Below are 22,915 nucleotides of genomic sequence, written 5' to 3' on the forward strand. Positions count from 1 at the left end.
AACTGGTGATGCTCACCAGTGCTGAGCATCAGAGAAGCTGGAGTGAACAAACCCAGGCTCCTGAAGCCCTTGAGGAATCCGGTCTGCTGGGGAAGGCAGGCACAGAAAATGTCATTTCAATACCAGATGACACAGGAAGTCAGTGCTGGAACCACGTCCCAGTCTCCCAAATTGCGCCAGAATGCAAACTGTATTATGTAATGCTGAGGGAAAGGCTGAGCTGCCTCCCTCCTCCCCACCTCCAACTCTCACAAGTGTCTCTCATAGTCTTGGAATCAAATGGCACTTAATTTGGGCAAGGAAAGAGGCCCTTTTGCCCCCCTGTTCTGTGTCAGACATCATGTGCTTGCAAACTCACTTTATGCTCCAGCAACCTTGCAAAAGGTAGCTCTTCTTTCCCCTTTTATTGAAGAAGAAATGAAGGCAAACAAGCCTGAATTGTTGGTGGAATTTCTCAACTCTGTATCCCATGCAGGCCACACAATCCCCATGTGGGAGCGCCGTGACTCTGTTGTTCCTTTAGTAGATGGAAGTTTTGCTTTTCTGTCATTTCTTCCACGAATAGAAAGTCAGTCAGTAGTGGATGCGTGCTTGTGTCTGTAATTGATTTTACAGGCCCTTAAAGTGTGAACATCTTTCAGTCACTAGAACTACGTTGGAGGTTTTCTGACTTTTTTTCCCTCCCTCCCTCCCTTCCTTCCTTCCTTCCTTCCTTCCTTCCTTGTTCTCTCCTTCCTTCCTTCTTTGTTCTTTTTTTGTTTTTTGAGACAGAGTCTAGCTCTGTCGCCCAGGCTAGAGTGCAGTGGTGTGATTCACTGCAAGCTCCGCCTCCCGGGTTCAAGTGATTCTCCTGCTTCAGCCTCCCGAGTAGCTGGGACTACAGGCGCTGGCCACCATGCCTGGCTAATTTTTTGTATTTTTAGTAGAAACAGGGTTTCACCGTGTTAGCCAGGATGGTCTCAATCTCCTGACCTCCTGATCCGCCTGCCTCGGCCTCCCAAAGTGCTGGGATTACAGGCGTGAGCCACCACATCCAGCCTTCCTCCCTCCCTCCCTCCCTTTCTCCCTTCCTTCATTTTCTTTCTTGCCACAAAGCAAATGATCTTATAAGGTAGCCTAACGCAGGAGGCAGACAGCCACAGGCCCTGGGTGTAGGTGAGATGGAGGCCCCGGGGCTCCCATGTGGATGCACCGCGTAACTGCTGAGGCAGATCTTGGGATTCCAGAACACAGCTCCAGTCCACTGTGCTCTGTGAAAACGGGGTTCTGGCCATTCATTCATCAGTGTTAGCTTAAACTTTAATCTCTACCACAGCAGTGCTAGGCGATTATTAACAACCAGGGGAGGTTGCAGGGCTTGTCTTGGAAAAAACCCTGGAGTTGGGCTGCGGGCAGACCTGGGGTTAATCCCACTTCATAAAAGCTGTGTGACTTTGGGCTTGACCTTTGAGCTTTGGGCTCTGGGCTCTCTCGCCCTGTAAAATGGGGAAAGCCAGGATCTGCCCTAAAAGAATCATACACACATGGAACGAACTCACATTTGTCATATTACTTGAGCCTGGTAGAGCACAAATGATGGGTGATCAGTGCACAGAAGCTATCAGTGGACAATGGTGATGACTGCTGTTGCCGGGGGCTGACCCAGCACGGCCTGGGAGAGAGAAGCCACTTGCCACCACTCACACCTCAGGTCCCGCAAGGGAATTTTATGCACACCATTGTATTCCATTCCCAACATGCCCTCCAAAAATGGGTGGATATTTACCCTCTGGTTTTCTTATGGGACTCTAATGGACTGTCGAAAGCTTCATTTTATCTACATGGTTCCAGGAGTAAGGAACTGAACGGAGCTAAGCTGCAGCTGTTGGATGGAGGGAGCTGCTCTCTCCATGTAGGGTTCTCAGGGTGGCATGCCGTGCGCTGAGCACACTACAAATGGTGGCTTTTCAGCAAAAGAGAATGTGATTATGTGGGGTTTGGGTGGTGATTCGATCTTGGGGGTTGAGGGTGGCTGCTTGGAATGCCAGACTGACCTCTGACTTTTCTCAGCCCCCATGTTTCCTGTCTGGGTTTATTCCGATTCAGGGGGCCCCGTGTGTTTGCAGAAGGCTCATGGTACCTGACATTGCCATGGGAGGGGGTCCTTCCCCAGACAAAGGGCAGTTTACAGACTCAGCTCTCTTTTCTCCCCAGGCTCAGCTGCACAAGAGGCCAGAGGTGGACAGTCCTGGCGAGACCCCCAGCTGGGCACCCCAGCCCAAGAGCCCCAAGTCCCCCTTCCAGCCTGGGGTGCTGGGCAGTCGCGTGCTGCCTTCCAGCATGGACAAGGACGAGAGGTGAGGGGTCTTGGGGAATGGGGCACCCTCTCCTTCCAAACTCAGGCTATAATTCTAGAGAGGTGCTCGCATAGGTTTTAGAGCTGAATAGAAGAGAGTTTCAACTTTTTAATTTTCTCTAGCAGCAGAGGCTTTGTTCATGTGAATTCTCAACATTCGGATACCTAAAAACTACAACAGAGGCTGGGAAAGGAGGCCAGGAATCAGGCCAGCTGGCCTCTCCTCTTCCCCCGCCCCCTGCCACCTCCTACATGGAACGCCAGGGCACCATTGTTGGAGAACTACTGATCTAGTTTAGCCCTCTCCAGACCGATGGGGAAACGGAGGCATTCTCCCTCCTCTTACCCTTCGGGGAAGTATCTTTATCGTCAGAGACCTGGGGGACCTGGGAAGGTGGATCAAAGGGCACGGCCAGGTTGAATGAGATCAGTTTCACTCCCTTCGTGGAACAGCTGTCCTGATCCTGGGCTGCTCTGTGTAGAGAAGAGCACAGAGCAGCTTCTGTCCCCCAAGAGGCTCTCAGACTGGGGTGTTTCAGCAGCTGGAGGTGGAGGTTAAGAACAGGGGATCTAAGATCACACAGCCAGGGTTTAATACCGGCTTTGCTGCTTAAGAGCTGCATGACGTGGGAAAAGGTACTTGACCTCCTGAACCTCAGTTTCTCATCTGTAAAGTGGGTTTTCTAACCTCCTAACCTTCCGAGGTGGTCATGAGGCTGAAACAAGAGTGTGTCTAAAGCCCTGTGGCTGAGCCCTGTGATGTAGAAGTACTCGGTGAAGCAGAGTGGAAATCTTATCATGAGCACTGTTAACCCATGAAAGTTAGGGATTGTTCCTGATGCTAGAGTCGTAATGATAGTAAGTGCTGGCTGGATCAGAGCAAGAGTGGGTAAGCTATGGCCCACAGGCCAAATCCAGCCCACATCTGTTTTTGTAAGTAAGCTTTATTGGAACACAGCCACATGCATTCATTTATGTATTGTCTATAACTTCTTTAGTGCTACCGCTGCAGAGTTAAGAAGTAGCACAGACGCCCCACAGCCCACAGAATCAGGAATATTTTACTTTCTGGCCCTTTCTCTGACCCCTGTGATGGAGGGAGGCAGAGGAAGGGCTCATAATGCACACTTGAGGATAGGCGGCAGAAAAGACTTCCAGCTGGGTGCAGTGGCTCACGTCTATAGTCCCAGGACTTTGGAAGGCAGAGGTGAGAGGATCGCTTGAGGCCAGGGGTTGGAGGCTGCAGTGAGCTATGATTGCACCATTGCACTCCAGCCTGGACTACAGAATGAGACCTTGTCACGAAAAATAAAAAAAGAAATGAAAAAAAATTAGCTGGCTGTGGTGGCACATGCCTGTGGTCCCAGCTACTCCAGAGGCGGAAGTGGGAGGATCCCTTGAGCCCAGGAGATGGAGGCTATGATTGTGCCACCACACTCCAGTCTGGGCAATGCAGTGAGTCCCTGCCTTTCTAATAATAATTAAAAAAGCTTCCAAGAGAAGGAGATACTTGAACTGAATCATGGTGGACAATTGGGTCTTAGCTGGACCACGGGCAGTGAGAGGGGATCCCAGGCTAAAGCTACTGCACATGCAAAGTCCTGGAGGCCAGATGTACCTGGGAGCCTCAGGCAGTGTAAAATACATAGCACAGAGTGGGCTGTGGGAACCGGAAGGTGAGACGTTAGAGAAAGACAGGGCCATAGTTGAGACAGTGCCTCCCTGCTCTGGTAATGCCAGAATTCTGGCTCCAGAGTCAGTGGAGGGCTCCAGCATTTCTCTGTGGCTGGAGGAACCCCCAGACTAGGGTCTCAGAGGCACCTCTGGAGGCCTGGGCTTGTGTCTCCACTATTAGGCAAAGCTTGGCTGAAGTCTGGAGTACCCTAGACCCCCATCTGCCCAGGGGGCCCTCTTCTTCCTCATTCCTAGGCTGGCAGGCATAACAGTTGAAGGCCTGCCCCTAGACTCCAGAGTCATCTCATCTCTCATCCCCTCAGGTGCAGACCCCCACTGTACCACCAACAGGCCAGCATCTTTTCCGACCCCTCCAGGGCCACGGGCCTCAGGAGCTTTCTCTGAGAACAGAATCAGTCACGTCCTGTGTGCATGTGTGTTTGATTATAAAAGCAGTGACTGTAGAAAATACAAAAAGAATACAAAGGGGAAAAGAAAATCATCCACGATCCTACTGTGCAAAGACCACTACTGTTGATATCTGGGCATCTCTCCTTCCATTTTCTTTTTCTTTGTAACGTAGCTGAGATCACGACATTTGCGTAGTTTGATTCCCCTGCTCCATGTTCCATATGAATGTTTTCCCGTGCCCATTTAACAATCTTCATAAACGTAATTTTTTTTTCCTTGAATAAAGTTTTAAACAATGGTGACTTTATTGTTTTTTGTTTTGCCTTTTTTTTTTGTTTTTGAGACAGGGTCTCACTCTGTCGCCCAGGCTGGAATGCCATAATGGCATGATTATAGCCTCAACCTCCCCAGTCTCAGGTGAATCCTCCCACCTCAGCCTCCATGAGTGGCTGGGACCATAGTTGTGTGCCACCATGACTGGCTAATTTTTGTATTTTTTTGTGGAGACAGGATTTTGCCATGTTGCCCAGGCCGGTCTCGAATTCCTGGGCGATCCTCTGCCTCCCAAAGTGCTAGGATTACAGGCATGAGCTACCGTGCCTGGCCTGACTTTATTGTTTTTTATTAAAATGATGTGTTCTCATTATAAGAAATTCTGAGAACACAGAAAACTGCTAAGAAGATGATTAAAAAAAAAAAAGTCAAAAGTAGTACCATGTAGATGGTAGCTACTCAGATGTATTCACTTTGAGAAAATTCATTGAGCTGTGCACATTTTGATTTGAGTACCTTTCTGTATGTGTTCTTCCATTTCAAAAAGTTTGAACAGGCTGGGCGTGGTGGCTCACGCCTGTAATCCCAGCACTTTGGGAGGCCGAGGTGGACGAATCACAAGATCAGGAGATCAAGACCATCCTGGCTAACACAGTGAAACCCCGTCTCTACTAAAAATACAAAAAATTAGCCGGATGTGGTGGCGGGCGCCTGTAGTCCCAGCTACTCGGGAGGCTGAGGCAGGAGAATGGTGTGAACCCAGGAGGCAGAGCTTGCAGTGAGCCGAGATGGCGCCACTGCACTCCAGCCTGGGTGACAGAGAAAGACTCCGTCTCAAAAAAAAAAAAACAGTTTGAACAAATCTCACCTTCCCAAAACAATTATTGTTGACCTTCGATAAACAAAAGGCAGCTCTGTTATGTCTTATGGGCATTGTATTGTTCAGAGTTCTCCAGAGAAACAGAGCCAATCGGGTGTGCGCGTGTGTGTGTTTGTGTGTGTAAATAATACAGTTGATCCCTGAACAAGGCAGAGATTAGGGGTACTGACTTCCTACTTAGTCAAAAATCTGCATGTAGCTTTTGACTTTCTAAAATTTAACTACTAATAGCCTAGTGTTGACCAGAAGCCTCACTCATAACCACATACGTATATTTTGTATGTTATATTTTATATATTCTTACAATAAAGTAAGCTAGAGGAAAGACGTTATTAAGAAAATCATAAGGAAGAGAAAATATATTTCCTGTTCATTAAGTGGAAGTGGATCATCATAAAGGTCTTCATCCTTCATCCTTATTGTTTTCCCATTGAGTAGGCTGAAGGGGAGGCGGAAGAGGAGGGATTGGTCTTGCTGCCTCAGGGGTGGCAGAGGCAGAAGAAAATCCAAGTGGACCCACACAGTTCAAACTGTGTTGTTCAAGGGTCAGCTGTATATACATGTACATATATAGATATGTATGCACGTGTAGACGCATGTATGTATGTATAGAGATTGATTTTAAGGAATTGGCTCATGTGATTGTGGAGGCGGGCAAGTCCCAAATCTACAGAGTAGACCAGCAGGCTAGGGATGTGAGGAACAGTCGAAGTCCAAAAGGCTTCCCTCTTCTTCCTGGGAGGCCAGTCTTTTTCTTTTTCTTTTTTTTTGTTTTTTTGTTTTTTTGTTTTGAGACAGATTCTTGCTCTGTCACCCAGGCTGGAGTGCAGCAGAGCCATCTCAGCTCACTGCAACCTCTGCCTCCCGGGTTCACACCATTCTCCTGCCTCAGCCTCCCGAGTAGCTGGGACTATAGGCACCTGCCACCACACCCGGCTAATTTTTTTGTATTTTTAGTAGAGACTGGGTTTCACCGTGTTAGCCGGGATGGTCTTGATCTCCTGACCTCGCGATCCGCCCGCCTCGGCCTCCCAAAGTGCTGGGATTACAGGCGTGAGCCACCGTGCCTGGCGAGGCCAGTCTTTTTCTATTCAGGCCTTCAACTGAGTAGATGAAGCCCTTTCATATCACGGAGGGTAGTCTGCGCTACTCAGTGCCTACTGATTTAAATGTTAACCATCTAAGAAAAAATATCTTTGCATAAACATCTAGAATAATGTCTGACCAAATATCTGGGTACACATTAGGTTTAAGTTGATGCGTAAAACTAACCATCACAGACACTTACCTGGATAGAGAGATGGAAGGATGAATAGCTATTTGCATGACAAACGGATGGATGGAAATAATTTTATATAGGACGAATTTTTTGTTTGTTTGTTTCTTTGCTTTTTGTGGAGAATGGGGTCTCACTGTGTTGCCCAGGCTGGTCTCAAACTCCTGGGCTCAAGCTATCCTCCTGCCTCTGCCTCCCTAAGTGTTGGAGTTGCAGGCATGAGCCACTGTGTCCAACCAAGATAAATTTTTATAACTGCAGATTATCTCATAGAATGGATATATCGTGATTTATTTCAGCGGTCCCCAACCTTTTTGGCACCATGGACCAGTTTTGTGAAAGACAATTTTTCCACAGACCAGGGGTATAGGGGAGTGGTTTTGTGATGATTCAAACACATTACATTCATTGTGTACTTTATTTCTATTATTATTACATTGTAATTACAATGAAATAATTCTACAACTCACAGTATTGTAGAGTCAGTGAGAACGCTGAGCTTGTTTTCCTGCAACTAGATGGTTCCATCTGGGGGTGACGGGAGACAGTGACAGATCATCAGGCATTAGATTCTCATAAGAAGCGTGCAACCTAGATCCCTCACATGCACAGTTCACAATAGGGTTCACCCTCCTATGAGAATCTAATGCTGCTGCTGATCTGACAGGACGCCGAGATCAGGTGGAATGTGAGTGATGGAGAGTGGCTGTGAATACAGATGAAGCTTCACTCACTCACCCACCACTCACCTCCTGCTGTGTGGCCCCATTCCTAACAGGCCATGGACCAGTATCAGTCTGTGGCCCAGGGGGTTGGGGACCCCTGATTTATTTAATATTCCCCATTGTTGGACACTATGGTTAATTTCTACTTCTTGCTTATCAGTCCCGTTAATACGGGCATCTTTGCCACCTCTGAGTGCTTGCCCCAGCCCTGCCTGGGCCCAGGGATAGACAGTCGGGTACCACTCAGTCCTGCCCGCAAGGAGCCCAAAGTCTGGTTTCAACTAGTCTCTTACTGGCTTTGTGGTTTCAGGTCGGATGAACCCTCTCCCCAGTGGCTAAAGGAATTGAAATCCAAGAAGAGGCAAAGTCTTTATGAGAACCAAGTTTGACCAGGTATGAAGGGGCTCTGTTGGGGAACCTGGGAAGAGCCCTGCAGTCACAGGAATGGGGAACCCAGGGGGGCCACACCTCAGAGACTGGGGCTGTTCTACCCAAGGAAAGAGATTGTGCAAGGGGAAGAGTGGGGGTGGGGGGTGTTCTGAGTTCCTGTAAAGAGGATGGTTATGTCTGTTTCCACTTAGGGAGAAAACAAAGCTGGGCTGCCTGGAGTGGGTGAAAGGTACCAGGCCAGGAGGCAGGTGACTGGAGCTCTGGGCTCATGCACTTGGCTGGCCCTTCTAGCTGCATCACAATCGCCTCTGATAAAACAAAAGGGCGGGGACATCAGAGGTTAGCTTAATTAGAAATGGTTACTTTTTTTTTTTTTTTTTGAGACAGAGTTTCGCCCTTGTCACCCAGGCTGGAGTGCAGTGACGCAATCTTGGATCTTGGCTCACTGTAGCCTCTGCCTCCCGGGTTCAAACGATTCTCGTGCCTCAGCCTCCCAAGTAGCTGGAATTACAGGTGCCTGCCACCATGCCCAGCTGATTTTTATATTTTTTGTAGAGATGGAGTTTCACCATGTTGGACAGGCTGGTCTCAAACTCCTGACCTCAGGTGATCCATTTGCCTCTGGCTCCCAAAGTGCTGGGATTATAGGCGTGAGCCACTGTGCCTGGCCAGAAATGGTTACAATTTTTATAGGGGGAGTGTTTTATGTACAACCTATGTAGTTAAAAATGAATTTGAAAAAATATACATTAAAAATTACGATTAGGTAGGCCCTGGTGTAAGTTGCAAATGACTGAACATCATGAACTGAAGTTTCTGATCTGTAAAATGGGTTAGCAGTGTCCACACCACCGAGCTGTCCTCAGGGCTCACTGAGAATGCACCTGTGGTGCTTGACCGAGTGCTGCCTGTTTCTCCTCAGTATAGGAGCTCATGGTACGTGCACTATCAAAGTCAGCGTTGATGTGATGAGCACAAGAGACTCACCATCCCTTATCCACAAAGCCAAATTCCAGAAAGCCCTGCAAAACAAAGCTTTTTCCTAACTCAGTGGTAAAACCTGACCTGAGTAAATATAATTCTACTTTGACTCTATTTTCTCTACTTTATATGAATGTTCATAATACACTGCAGGAATATTATCTGCTTAATTATGGTGGTGTTACATATGTATACATATACATATGTGGATATATTACATGATTATTTATATATGTATGATGCACTTGTGTGTGTATGTATAATAAATTCTAAAAATTATAAATTCCCAAATAAAACTATGCTCAAGGGATTTGGATAAGGGATCTGGACCTGTGTTTGTTTTGTGTTTGGTGCAGTACATGTAATATCTCATTTAAGCCTCCAGCAACCCCTTTGAGGAAACTGAGGCACAGAATTGAGACTGGAACCCTGACCTGACCCTAAATTTCGTGTTGGTTTCACTGTATTCCATGCCTGCCACCCTCCTCACCTCCCCTTTCCCCCCAACATAAAAAATCTCTTTTGTGACCTTAGGCTTCTAGGGGTGACTTCATTGGAGAATATCAGGTGAGATTTTAAGGACTGAGGGTAGAGAGAAATGGAGCCAAATGTTCCCACTGCTGACACCAGGACTGTCCCTTCCTCTCCAGGCAGGGAACACTGCCACGTCTACGTAACAGAAGCCTTAACCATCAGAACCCGCAGACGAGGCCGAGCTGCTGCCGTTTCTTCCTGCACAATGCTTACGTGCCTGGGCCCTTCCCATTGGATTGAGAACCGCTATCCAGTGCCCCTGTCCTCGCCAGGCTCTCCCTGGATCCAGATGGGAAGACCCAACCTCCAAGAGCACTCGCTCATCTCCCCAGACAGCACTTCAGGCTGGGAAAGGAGCCAGGCTGCCCAGAAATGTCCATGTGGGTGGTTTTGCTTTTTATGTAAAAATTTGCATTTCTACCTATTTTAGACATCTTCATCAGCTCCAAGAACATCAGTGAGAGGCTGGAATTGTCTCCCCGGGTTCTGAAAAACACCTGAATTTGTGAAAGCACCTCCTCACCCGACCCCAGGGCAGGTCTTTTTTTGGAAGGACATTTCCAAGGAAGATCAAACTGTTCATTTTCTGCTGTAGTCTCGGTGCAGGGTATTACCGCTGGGTTGAGGTTTTTTATTCTTTTTTTTTTGGTGAGTTCCTTCTTCCCCTCGAGGAATCAGCAGTTCCAATTTTTAAACATACTCTCACTGATTATGTGTATTTCTCTTTCTAGTGGGGCTGTGTGCATCGTTGGCCTATGTTATTGTATGTCATTTTTGTTTGCTTTAACAAAAGCAATAATTCAGCTAATTTTCTTTGAAACTTGACAGGTATATATGTGTTTACGTTAAAGGACAGGAGGAAAGATGTGTGAATAATTTGTTCTGAAGTATCCAGTCACCTCAGGTTATCTTATCCCTATCCAAGCTGTTTAGAAGTTATAATTGTCACTCTTGTATTTATTTCCATGGCTTCTTTTCATTTGAGCTCTGGTTTCAGTAGGGTGACCTTTGCCCCTTGGCCTTAAGGGTTCATAAACTGCAGCCCAAGTGGTGGTGCCTTTGCTTATGAATCATCAGACCTGCCCTAGGAATCTTTTTCTCCAGAGTCTTCTTTGAACATGACCTGGGCTGCTGGCATGGAGGAGTTGTTCCAAACTGGCCTCAGAACAGATGCATGAATGAAGGGTACTTTTTGCTTTTGCTCACCTCATTTTCCCCCATCTTTCTTGATGAATCCATTATTTGCAAATGCTGTTAAAACATGCTTCCCTTCTCCCTGGCTACCTCTCAGGAGTTCATTTGTCTCTCTATCTCAGCCTCCTCCCTCATCTTCCTTTACCCCTCTTCTCTGTCTTGGTGGGTGGATGGGCATGGATAGAAATCCTCTGTTTCTTTAGGTTAGGCTAAACACCTGGGCCCTGGTGAGGCCGTTGCTGTTCAGCACCAGGGACAGCAACTGCAGGGCTGTGAGGCCGGTGCCCACCTTGTGTCCTGTTCGATGAGCTTTGGTTACTGATGAGGAATTACCAGACCATGTCACCCACCCAGCCTTTTACACCTGGGAGCCTCATGCATCTGGGTTTGGGAGTTTGGCCCTGCTGATTATAGTTTGTTTTCTCTTCATTCCCTGAATTAGTCATCAGTTCTCTGTGGCCATTTGGGGATTCATGCCTGCAACTGCTTCAGTTAAATTCTTTTTTAAAGATCCAGTTTATGTTTTGTAACAATTTTGATCTTATGGCTTTCAAAGTCAATAGGATACCCTTTAAAAATACCCTGCTAGTGTTTTGTTTTGTTTTGTTTTGTTTTTCTGAGACAAGGTCTTACTCTGTTGCTCAAGCTGGAGTGGAATGGCACGATCATAGCTCACTGCAGCCTCTAACACCTGGGCTCAAGTGATTCTCCCACCTCAGCCTCCCAAGTAGCTGGGACTACAGGTGTATGCTACCATGACCAGCTAATTTTTAAATATTTTTGTAGAGACAAGGGTCTTACCATGTTGCCCAGGCTGTTCTCGAACTTCTGGGCTCAAGCAATTCTCCCCCTCAGCCTCCCAAAGTGCTCGGATGACAGACATGAGCCACCGCACCTGGCCTAAAACACATTCCTAGTCTTTTGATCCTGACTTCTTATCTTGGCTGCTGTCTGTCTTTCCTTCAGGTGGAAAGGACCCCTTGGTACCATCTCAAGCAGTAGGAAAGGACCTGCTCTTATATATATTGATGGTCCTCATGCAAAACTCTCAATTCTTAATTAGTCATGTCTCAGCTCAAGGATATCAGACAGGAATGAAACACACTTGAAAATGAGATTGACCTGCAGATTTTTTTTTCCTCTAATCTCTCATACCTTAATTGGAAAAATAATCAATTTAATTCTATGTTAATTAGGATATACAAAGTTCACCCTCCTTGAAAGTGACTAGGGCAAGCCCTGAAGATCTTCCTCACCTCCTTTTATTTTTCTATAACCTTGTCCCCTCCAGCACCGCAGGGCAGACAATCACAGTGGGTCAAGAGCAACCCTCTTCCATGCGGGCTCCGCCATGACCTCTGAGTCCTGCTTATGATCCGTGCAATGAAGTTAGAAGTAACTGATGATTGGGAGCCTTTGCAGATAGCTGGGAAAATGGGTGATTTACTTATCCCCATTCTAAATGGAGTGAGCTCTCTTTGAGGCTAAGCAAGGGGGTGTTGTATGCTAGTTTCTAGACTTTGCCTGGAGACCCCTTTGGAAATCCGTCTTCTTTTTAAACTCACTTAATATGCCTTAATCATCTGTGTGCAATGGAGTCATCCGCTCCTCATCTAACCCTCCTCCCCTGGGGCTTTGGCTGTCCTCAATGAGAGTTTCATGCAGAATGGAAAATCCTCTATATGTACAATCTCTCTCCCCCTCATTTCTCTTCCTCCTCACCTCCACCACCCCTTTGCACATCAGCATTTTGACAACTGGTCTTTTGAGAAGCCTGTATCTTTTTCCTCTTCAGTAGATACCCTTCTTCATGGTCCTTTGCCTGATGAAACAGAGGCCTTTGAAAATCCATGACGAGGCCTCAGAAATCAGTATTGTAGAGGATTAGTCCATGCCACCAGAGAAACTGGTGAAAGAGAAACCTCGTGGTCTTTAGGACGTTGGGATTTTGAGTGAACCTGACCTGATAGCCTCAGGATTCAGGGAAAGGACAATCAGATGGCAGTGTTTTCCGGGGGGACAAGCCAAATCACGTGGTTTCAGACAATTGTGTTTGCCTTTGTACCTCCCTGGAAGGGAGGCCAACTTAAGGGTATCGCCAAGAAGCCAGAAGAGAAATAGGCATGAGCCTGCGGTTTTAAACTTTACAGGCTGGGCAAGGGATTTAGAAAGACTCTTAGCATGATTTTCCTAAAAGAGACCTCAGTTGCTCTGACCTGGTGCTGATAGCTGCTTTGTCGATCTATGCTTTAAAATTTTTCTTTATAATATGCCCCCAGATGGCTCCTGGAATTAGTCAAAATTGCAAACTGTAAAAATCCCTCCTCCCCAGTGTAGATATTTAAACCAGAGTAAGTGATGGGGAGACATTCTGTGGTCTATGAATGTGCCTTCCCCACACCGTGTGTTAAAACACAAAAGCCGAAGTTCCATGGCATCATGATTCCGAGGGGCTGGAGGGACAGGACCCACTCCACATCTAAAGGGGATCTGCTTTGGGCTCAGTCCCCTTAGCGAGTGGGGGACCCTTGCTGTGTGCTGAGAGGCTGCTAGGACTCACCCAGTTGGAATTCTGGGCTTGGGAAGTTTAGAGTCATGTAAAAAGCTGGTAGGCATGAATGTGCCAGGTCTTTGCCAGCCTGCGTCTCCTTTTGCACCCCCCAATCCAGAGTTTTCTTTCTTTTGACTAAATTGGCTCCTGCAGGGGGAAGGGCAGAAAGCTAGGCCCTCTGCTCTGGAAAGTCGGCCTGAGGTTTCTGGCAAGTTAACCTTTAAAATCGACACCCCTCAGCCCGCCCTCCCCTTTGGCCTTCCCAGAATCTCCTTCAGTGGTTGCTCTCACACCTGTGCTGTAACATCATCTTCCATGACTTGGACGGGCACTTCTTTGACAATCCCTGTTGGCATCACAACAGCTACAAATTATGCTGTTTTCTAAAGAATCTGAACTTTTTTTTTTCTTTTCTTGAGACACGGTCTTGCTCTGTTGGCCAGGCTGGAATGCAGTGGCACAATCATAGCTCACTCCAGCCTCCAATTCCTGGGCTCAAGCAATCCTCCCATCTCCACCTCCAGAGTAGCCTAGATGACAGGCGCACACCACTACCATGCCCAGCTGATTTTTTAAATCTGTTTTGTAGAAACAGGATCTCGCTATATTGCCCAAGCTGGTCTTAAACTTGGTCTCAAGCGATCCTACTGCCTCCGCCTCCCAAAGTGCTGGGATTACAGGCCTGAGCCACCATGCCCAGCTGAATTTGAGCTTTTTAATAATCTCATTCCACATAGCCTTATAGATCCTGTAAATAGGGGGGGTCACAAAAGTAATATATTGTGTTATGGAAGATAATTTTGTACTGTGCTGTTTCCTAAATCATACCAATATCCTAAAGTCATGCACTTCCCAGATGATCGTGATCCTCCGAACGCTTTGTAAAGATGGGGTAGGGCGTGGAAATATATATATATATATAGACACACACACACACAGAGACACACACACACAAGTATAGTATATATTTTCCTAACCTTTCTTCTGGGTCCTTCCTCAGATCTTTGAGTCACGATAGAAAAGGAGCTTGAGTTCTTTGTGTAGGAAAGTTAAGCTTCCTGCCTGCGGTGTTCTTGCAATTGCCTTAGGAATTCACAAGCTCTAGGAGTTCTGAACGGAAGGCAGACGAGAGGCACTTTATCCAATCCCAGAAAGAATCTCTAACCGTGTGACTGAGAAGTCATCTAGAAAAACTTATATTTTTAATGTAAAAACAAATGGGGCTTACCAGACCTCACAGAGTATTGGACGTCTACAAGTGCTTTTATATTTTGTAACTGTAAAGAAGTTTCATATGCACAGAAGAGCAGTTGGAAATCTGGTCGACCGCAATAAAACAAGATGACCTTTGCATGTACAAAGATGTTGCATTCAGACTATGAAAATAGCAAATAAAGCTTTGGTGCAAGTTGCATTGGAGAAGTCGGTGCGTCCATGTGTGAATGAATAGAGTCTCCCATGCATGCAGGCCCTGACTGGGGCTGGCTGAGTCAAGTCTGTCCTGTGCTGAGCTGTGGGCCAGCCAGCGAGAGGGCAGAGCTGGGGTCCTGGGAGAGGGTGTCCATGCAGAATGGGAGGCCATGGAAACAAGGCAGGATTTCCATTCAGACTGACAAGGGGTTGAGTCCTCCTTCTGCCACCCTCTGGCTGTGGGATTTCTTTTAAGCACTGGTTCTCCTTAGCTATACAATGGGAGTGGTGATCAAGCCATTTTCGCAGGTAAGAGTTTAAGGTGGTGGTTCTCAACTGGGTGGATTGTGCCCTCCAGAGCATGTCTGGTAATGAAAGAAGGCATTACTGGTTATCACAAGGAGGAGCGAAGATGCTCCAGGAAGTGAGTAGAGGCCAGGGATGCTGCTCAGCATCCTACAATGCACAGGACAGCTCCCACCCTGATGCCACCACAAAGAATGACCCGACCCCAAATGGCAGTAGTGTCAAGGTTGAAAAGTCTAGATTGGGGAGATGTGGTACATCAAAGTGCTGAGCGTGCAGTAGGTCTGCAAGATACTGAAAGATGCGATGGGAGGGAGAGCCACGCCATCCCCACCTCTGCCTTCCTCCTTCTATCCCAGCTGGCAGCAACTACATCCCAACTCAGGGGGTCCAAACCGACTGCTTTCTGTGACCTTCAGCAGGAAGTAACCCCTTGGCTTGAACTGTCCAGAGTAGGCAGGATGCTGGGAATAAAAGTCAAAAATAACAGATACTGTGCGCAGTGCTTTGCTTGCATAACCTCCCAAAATGGCCCAAGTAGAGAGAAGGTTCTCCATTTATGGTGAGGAAACAGTAGCTCTGAGACCTTCAGGAACTCGTCCAAGGTCACATGGATCTGCCTGACTCAGAGTCCAGCTGTCATCTACAGCATCTCCACCATCTCCCTCTAGGGGGTACAGGGTAACTGGGTTTTTGTTTGTTTGTTTTTTGAGACAGAGTCTTGGTCTGTTGCCCAGGCTGGAGTGCAGTGGCGCAATCTCGGCTCACTGCAAGCTCCGCCTCCCGGGTTCACACCATTCTCCTGCCTCAGCCTCCCATGTAGCTGGGACTACAGGCGCCCGCCACCATGCCCGGCTAATTTTTTGTGTTTTTAGTAGAGACAGGGTTTCACCGTGTTAGCCAGGATGGTCTTGATCGCCTGACTTCGTGATCCGCCTGCCACGGCCTCCTAGAGTGTTGGGATTACAGGTGTGAGCCACTGCACCCGGCCTGTAACTGGGTTTTATGCTGACTTGAGGATTTTAGCCAAAAACAAATACCAACAACAACAAAAGAAAACCTTGTTAACTCCTTTGCTCCAGTATAATTTTATTCATAAAATAATCACTTATTAGATATTGATTACAGGCAAAATTATACTTTGTTAGACACTTAAAAAATTCCTGGAAGCTGGGTGCAGTGGTACGTGCCTGTAGTTCCAGTTACTCAGGACACTGAGGAAAAAGGATTGTTTGAGTCCAGCCTGGGCAATATAGCAAGATCCTATCTCTAAAAAAAAAAAAAAAAAAAAAAAAATTAAAATACCTGGATCTACCTTTTCTTTGGTCATAAATAAGTTGACTGTGATGGTCACTTTTATTTCTGTTGAGGCTGAGCGCCCAGGCCCTGGAGCAGGCCAGCCCCCTTCTCTCTGCTGTGTGATTCTGAGTAAATGAGTTCACCTCTCTGAACTCAGTTTCTCCATGTATAAAATGGAATCAGAATTCCTTCCCTAAGGATGGCTGGGTGAGAATTCCATGCGATGCTCGTGAAGCTGCCACAATGCCTTGCGTGTAGTAGGTGTTCAATAAGTGGTAGCTCTTATTTGTGCGTGTCTTCTACATGAAGAAAGTCAGTCTGTCAGTTCTGTGACGGCATCCTATGGAAATGCTTGGGTGGCTTTGCGCCCAAGTTGGAGAGTATGGTTAGGGTGATCTGACTTAAAATTTAGGCCACATGGCACATGGAAAATGGAGAGTGTCTGGGGTCCCTCACTTTAAGAACTAGAATTTTTCCAAAGGTTGCATGTGACTCAAAAGGAAATGGTGACCCCAAGAAACCAAAGAAAGGGAGTTGGTGGTTGTGGGGAGACACTGGAGAGCTGCACACCATGCCTGTCACCCAGCACTGCTGGGCTTCCCACAAGGCCAGTGAGGTTCATCTGCCCCCAGGAAGTCATCAGAGACTGTGGCTGAGGAGACAGGCACTGGGGGCCTCTGTGGACCCGCTATTGGAGTGAAGTGGCCTGGATGGAATTGGGTGGACAGGGTGCTGCCTCAGCAGGCTGGGATGTGCTGGGCTGTCAGAAAGTGCTCATAAATAGCATGCCCCTTGTGAAGGCAGGCGAGTCTGCAGACGGCCGTGGCTCCTGTTTTTCCCGAGGCTACAGCAACAGGTTCATTCTGGGATGGGTTGGGGGTGGGGAGGCAAAAGCCACCCTGGCAGGCCCGGACCTTTGGTGGTCTCTGTGGGACGTGCATGGCTGACCGCCTGCAAAAAAAACCAGGGCCTCCCTTAAGGGTTAGGTCCCAGTGAGAGGACCCTGACAGCCCAGCTGGGGGTGGAACGAGGGACCTTTGTCTGCAGTGGCCAGGGTCCAAGCCCTTGGACATGTGCTTAGGGCAGGGGACCTTCCAAAACAGCCCCACTGAGGGAGAGGAGTGGGCGCACACGGTACCTGCCAAGTCCCCCGAGAGTCCCCTGTGAGCTGGACCAAGCCCTGTTTCCTGCTGAGGCTAGGACAGACAGAACTGACAGCCCACAGGCTGTGCATGATTAGGCCCGCATCCAGAGTATGTGGGCTGTGCAGCTGTGCATGCTGGGGTGGCCGTGCTGGGAGCCGTGGGTGGGTAACAGTTGGATGTGGGGTGTAGATGTAGGTGCCTTGTGTACCACTGTGAATGTCTGAAATGGGCAGGGGTGTGTGTGCGCGCGCGTGTGTATGTGTGAGGAGAGAGGGAGAGAAGCTGTCCTGCGAGCCCACGGGTGAAATATAACTGATAGTGACCACAGAAACTTTTGTGAGTGTGTGCACCTGTGTGTGTGTGCTGACAAACAGACCAGTCCTGTGTGTGTCCATGGGTGCAACAATGATGAGAATCCTTCCATGTGACTGCGGCAGGGGCCTGTATTTCATGTCACTGTCCCTGTAGCAATGAAGGAGAACTGTCGGTGTCTGGGTCTTGAAGTGGCTGGTACACAGTCGTGTTCAATAAATGCTTAAGGAATGAGTAACCGAACGCAGGGAAACTGACCTGGAGCAGGTGTCCAACGACCTGGTCTTACAAGCCCTTTCTCTAGAGGTCTGTCTGTCCACCTCCCGACATATGGGGTCTCCTGTCCCTCCTGGTCACCCAGCCCAGAGCCTGGCACTGTGTAGGTGCTCATGGAATCTTTGCTGAATAAAGTAACCAGTGAACAAAAGAGTTCCTGGAGTACGGAGGTGGGAGAGACCCCTGTAGAGGAAACTCCCTGAAGCCCACCCTTTAGCCAGGTTCTGGGGGTGGGACATCTGCAGAGAGCTCTGAGAAACCTGGGTTTCGGGGAGCATCTGGATCAGGGGAAAAGGGCACGGAGCTTTGGAGCCAGGCCCGACCCAGGCCACTTCCTCACTGTGTGCTTGAGGAAGTGGCCTCACTTTGCTGAGCCTCAGAGTTCCCCTCTGTACAATGGGGCTCCTGATTCCACTGTCTCAGTCCACGTGGCCCATGGCAGGTGCTCAATGGATGTTTGCTGAATGACTGAATGACCGAATGCCAATCATAAGTTATGGCCATGCCCCATGGGCAGCAAGGCTCTGTAGCTCATCCTGGACTCCAGTCACATCAACACCTGGCTTCTCCCATTTTCCTTTGGTTTGAAGCCAGAGGTGTTCCTGGGGAGATGGCGGAACAGCACGGAGCACCCGAACAGGCTGCAGCTGGCAAGAGCCATGGAGGCCTTGGGGACAGCTACAAGGTACTGGGCAGGGAGGGGTCAGAGGGCTGCTCCTGGGCCTCAGGGTCATCTTCCCAGCCAAGCAGCACCTCTGCAGGAAGGAAGAGCCATCCTTCCAACCACCCGGGCCAAGACAAAACGCTCCGGGTGGGTCCTCTCACTGCCACCCTCCTGTCAGAAACTTGCTTCATCACTTTGCTGCATCTTCCCTCGTCTGCAAAACAGGAATGGTCATGCACATCCTGCCTGCGCCAATGGATCAGAGAGGCCCGGGAGTTTCTGGAAACATGGCTCTGAGCTCTGACTCTCCTGTCTGACCTCAGCCTGGTGTCTTGCCCTCTCTGGGGAAAAGGGCACAGATTTTGGAGGCTCTCTGGGCCTCAACAGCCCCATGTTTAAAATGGGGATGGTGCCCAGACATCGTGCCCAGAGTTGGTGTAAATGCTAAAAGATGAGTGAAGCCAGCTAGCAGAGGGAGGCACCCTAGAAATCTGAGAGAAGGTTTGAATGTGTTGGCTCTGCCCTTTCCAAACCATCTCGGGGGTCTTTTTGGGAAACTATTCCAGACAGAGTCTAAGGATGGGTCGAATCCCAGTGCCTCCTCTTAACTTGCTGTGCAGCCCGAGGCAAGTATCTTACCCTTTCTGAGCTTCTTTGATCCCGTCTGTAAAATGACTAGAACAGATGTTCCCTGGGGATCTTCTACAAAGTCAGTTTGTGTTTCCAGGTGGGTGAGAGAGGCAAAACCTTGGTCTGCCTTTGCAGCCCCTCTCTTCCTAGGCTTGGGGCAGGCAGAGGTCTTCCCAGAGACTGCAAACAGGTGTTTCATTTTTTTAAAAGGGGAAATTTCATATTAAGGAAAATACAGATTTCTGACCTCTTTTGAAAAAATTGGAACTGGGACCTCATTCCCTCATTGCCAGAAGCAGCTTCATTTCCCCACCGACCTCTCTTGGGTTATTTCAGTCCGCTGGACTCTCCACCTGGCTCCTGCCAGACATTAGAGTTGCAATCCCTAGTTTAATTGGTCTCATTGAAGTTCCTGAAGGCGTTTCCCTCCATGACCATTAGAGGGCAGTGCAGGCCCGCCTCGGTGCCGGCTCCAGGCTGGAGAGATGCAGAAAGCAGACAGTACCTCCCTCTAATGCCCCAAGGAGGGGCAGAGGCTGGAGCCGGGAGCCCAGCAGAGGTGGGATGTTTAGGATGCTGCCCTTCTAGGTGATCGTGTACGAACTAGAGAACTTCCAAGGCAAATGCTGCGAGCTTTCAGCCGAGTGCCCCAGCCTGACCGACAGCCTGCTGGAGAAGGTGGGCTCCATCCGAGTGGAGTCCGGGCCGTGAGTACCTAGACCCCCAGTCCCTCGCCACAGCCCTGAGCCTTCTGGGAGTGTGGAGGCCCCAGTCTGAGCTCTAGATCTGTTGTGGGGCTTTTGACAACTCTCCTGCCTTCTCTGGCTTCATTTTCTGCATCTGTAAAATGAGAGTTGAAGAATTCTCTAGAATCCCAGATGTCTGCAGAAAATCCCAGGATACCTGAGGTTGGAAGAAGAACAGCAAGGTCAGCCTGGCACCTGACTCAGTGACTGGAACATGGGATTTAATATTTATAATTTTAATAATAACTGTAACACCTAAAATGTAACTTGCATTATGTCATTGAATCCTCATGACCCTGTGAGAGAGGTGTCATTCTTATTCCCACTTTATAGATGGAGAAACTGAGGCCAAAGTGGGTAAGTGTCTCATCCATGTCCACAAGGCAGGCAGGTATCCCAGCTGGGCCCTGAATTCCCGCCTTTGGATTGCAAGTCCAGGCTCTGGCACTAACCATCTGGATGATCTTTGGCAAGTTGCTTCACACACCAGGCCTCTGTTTTCTCATCTGTTGAATGGGGATAACAATGGTACGTACTTCAGAGAGAGTTTTTATGAAAATGAATGGAATGATGCAAATAAATACATATTAATAACAATACAATACAAAGAAGAAGAAAAGGAAGAGGAAGAAGTCGCTGTCACCTATGGAATACTTATTGTGTGCTGGGCATTGTGCTAAAGACTTTTCTGAGTACCTTGCACAGAGGCTAGATTCTCAATAACATTCCCTAGGATGGTTTTCTGGCCCAGAGTCTCAGACAGTTCCCAGTATGTCCTAGCAGCTCCTTTAATTACAGGTCCAGGAATTAGCAGTAGGGTTGGAGGGAGGGAGGGTTCAAGGTCAGCAGCTCTTGGACCCTTCTCTCACTAAACTTGAATCCTTCCTCGGCTGCAGCAAAGGTGACCCAGCCAAGCCTCTTCCTCCCTCAGGTGGCTGGCATTTGAGTCCAGGGCCTTCCGCGGGGAACAGTTTGTTTTGGAGAAGGGGGATTATCCTCGCTGGGATGCCTGGTCCAACAGCCGTAATAGTGACAGCCTTCTGTCCCTCCGGCCTCTGAATATTGTGAGTGTGGTTCCTGCCCACTTCTGGGCGTTCCTGGAAGCAGGGTGCACCGAGAGCTGGTCAGGCAGCTCATTGCACAAGCTGGGCTGAGGGCTTGGCCCATATGGACCTGGCCTGGGAAGGGCCCTCATATTTCTGATTTGAACAATTGTGTGGGACAAGAAGTGGGATATTGAAGGGACATTGGGTTGGGGGTTGAGGCACCAGGACTCACATCTTGAATTAAACCAGCATTGCACTGGAACTTTTCTTTGTAACCCTACTAAAACGATGAGCCACATGGCCCAGTCTCAAATCAGTATTGTTATCAAAGAAATGCAGTCCAGGAAATAACTTCAGAAAGTAACTTCAAAATACTTTAAGTTCTCCACTTGTGTTTTCCTAGCACCTGAAAGGGACACAGTCCACAGTGACACTTTTTATTTATTTATTTATTTATTTATTTATTTATTTATTTATTTTTATTTTTTTTTTTTTGAGACAGACTCCTGCTCTGTCACCCACGCTGGAGTGCAGTCTTTCTCTCTCTCTCTTTTTAAACATTTTTATTTATGTATTTTTATTTCATTTTGAGCTGCAGTCTCGCTCTGTCACCCAGGCTGGAGTGCATGATCTCGGCTCACTGCAACCTCTGCCTCCTGGGTTCAAGTGATTCTTCTGCCTCAGCCTCCTGAGTAGCTGGGACTGAAGGCACATGCCACCACGCTGGGCTAATTTTTGTATTTTTAGTAGAGGTGGTGTTTCACCATGTTGGCCAAGCTGGTCTTGAACTCCTGGCCTCAAGTGATCTGCCTGCCTCGGCCTCCCAAAGTACTGGGGTTACAGGCCTGAGCCACTGTGCCGGGCCCACAGTGACACTTTAAATACCACCCTTCTCCCTCCCCTGCTTCACTCACACCCAGCAGCTGCTCCAGCCCTTTCTCTTTGTCACATAACTGAGTCCTCCTTAGAGGGCAGTGGAAGAGGGGAAACTGGGAAGATTAAACCGGCATCTGGTTAGGAAAGAGGGAAAGCTCATATGTTGATACTTTTGATCTCCGTCCACCCTCTCCAGGCTTCAGTTTCTTTATCATTTAAATGATGGGGCTGAACAAGATCTGGAAATTCCTTTTCAGTTTTATAATCTACAGCTCTAGGTTCCTAAATCAACCAGCTTTGGAGGAATCTCCCTGTCCCTCCTACAGTGAATTTGGGGGTGGAGGCATCTCCTGAGGCCCTTCCCTCCTGCAGCGGGTTTGGGGGTGGGTGTTATTTTGTGGTGACTTGTTGATTCTTTCTGGCATCTGGAGCCTCCTTGACCTCTGTTCTGGATATGGGAGCAGCCGCTCACCCCACGATATTGCCCTTAGGACAGTCCAGATCACAAGCTGCATCTGTTTGAGAACCCAGCTTTCAGTGGCCGCAAGATGGAGATAGTGGATGATGACGTGCCCAGCCTGTGGGCTCATGGCTTCCAGGACCGTGTGGCGAGTGTCCGTGCCATCAATGGGACGTAAGGGACCCAACCCTCACCCTTGCCCCATATTCTGGTCAGCCATGCCTCTGGCTCCAAACAGAATCAGTGCCCATAGTTTCTTATTATTTTATTTATTTATTTATTTATTTTTGAGACAGAGTCTTGCTCTGTCGCCCAGGCTGGAGTGCAGTGGCACGATCTCAGCTCACTGCAAGCTCTGCCTCCCAGGTTCACGCCATTCTCCTGCCTCAGCCTCCCAAGTAGCTGGGACTACAGGCGCCCACCACCACCCCTGGCTAATTTTTTGTATTTTTAGTAGAGACGGGGTTTCACCGTGTTAGCCAGGATGGTCTCAATCTCCTGACTTCATGATCTGCCCGCCT

The 22,915-nt window shown here is 48.3% G+C and overlaps 2 protein-coding genes and 1 long non-coding RNA gene across 11 annotated transcripts in view; 2 read left to right on the top strand and 1 right to left on the bottom strand.

The window, feature by feature from the left end:
- The window catches only part of KIAA1671 (KIAA1671 ortholog), a 242,847-nt gene extending 228,209 nt beyond the window's left edge, over nt 1-14,638 (top strand). For 5 of the 6 annotated variants that reach the window (XM_054469004.2, XM_054469003.2, XM_063662917.1 and 2 more), the window contains 3 exons: nt 2,194-2,336; nt 7,885-7,967; nt 9,596-14,638. In XM_054469004.2, the coding sequence (XP_054324979.2) occupies nt 2,194-2,336; nt 7,885-7,963 (222 nt within the window). In that variant the 3' untranslated portion in view covers nt 7,964-7,967; nt 9,596-14,638. Of the gene's footprint in view, nt 1-2,193; nt 2,337-7,884; nt 7,968-9,479; nt 9,505-9,595 lie in introns of those variants that run through there. The other variant, XM_063662918.1, reaches the window with a different exon arrangement.
- The window catches only part of LOC129022781 (uncharacterized), an 87,591-nt gene that overhangs the window by 7,074 nt on the left and 57,602 nt on the right, over nt 1-22,915 (bottom strand). The window lies entirely within an intron of this gene.
- Nucleotides 18,563-22,915, top strand: part of CRYBB3 (crystallin beta B3) — a 30,303-nt gene continuing 25,950 nt past the window's right edge. The window contains exons 1-4 of one of the 2 annotated variants that reach the window (XM_054469009.1): nt 18,563-18,657; nt 19,855-19,973; nt 20,944-21,076; nt 22,426-22,568. In XM_054469009.1, the coding sequence (XP_054324984.1) occupies nt 18,583-18,657; nt 19,855-19,973; nt 20,944-21,076; nt 22,426-22,568 (470 nt within the window). In that variant the 5' untranslated portion in view covers nt 18,563-18,582. The remainder of the gene's footprint in view (nt 18,658-19,854; nt 19,974-20,943; nt 21,077-22,425; nt 22,569-22,915) is intronic. The other variant, XM_054469007.1, reaches the window with a different exon arrangement.

Source organism: Pongo pygmaeus, chromosome 23, assembly GCF_028885625.2.
Source record: "Pongo pygmaeus isolate AG05252 chromosome 23, NHGRI_mPonPyg2-v2.0_pri, whole genome shotgun sequence".
In the NCBI taxonomy this organism is placed as follows: Eukaryota; Metazoa; Chordata; class Mammalia; order Primates; family Hominidae; genus Pongo; species Pongo pygmaeus.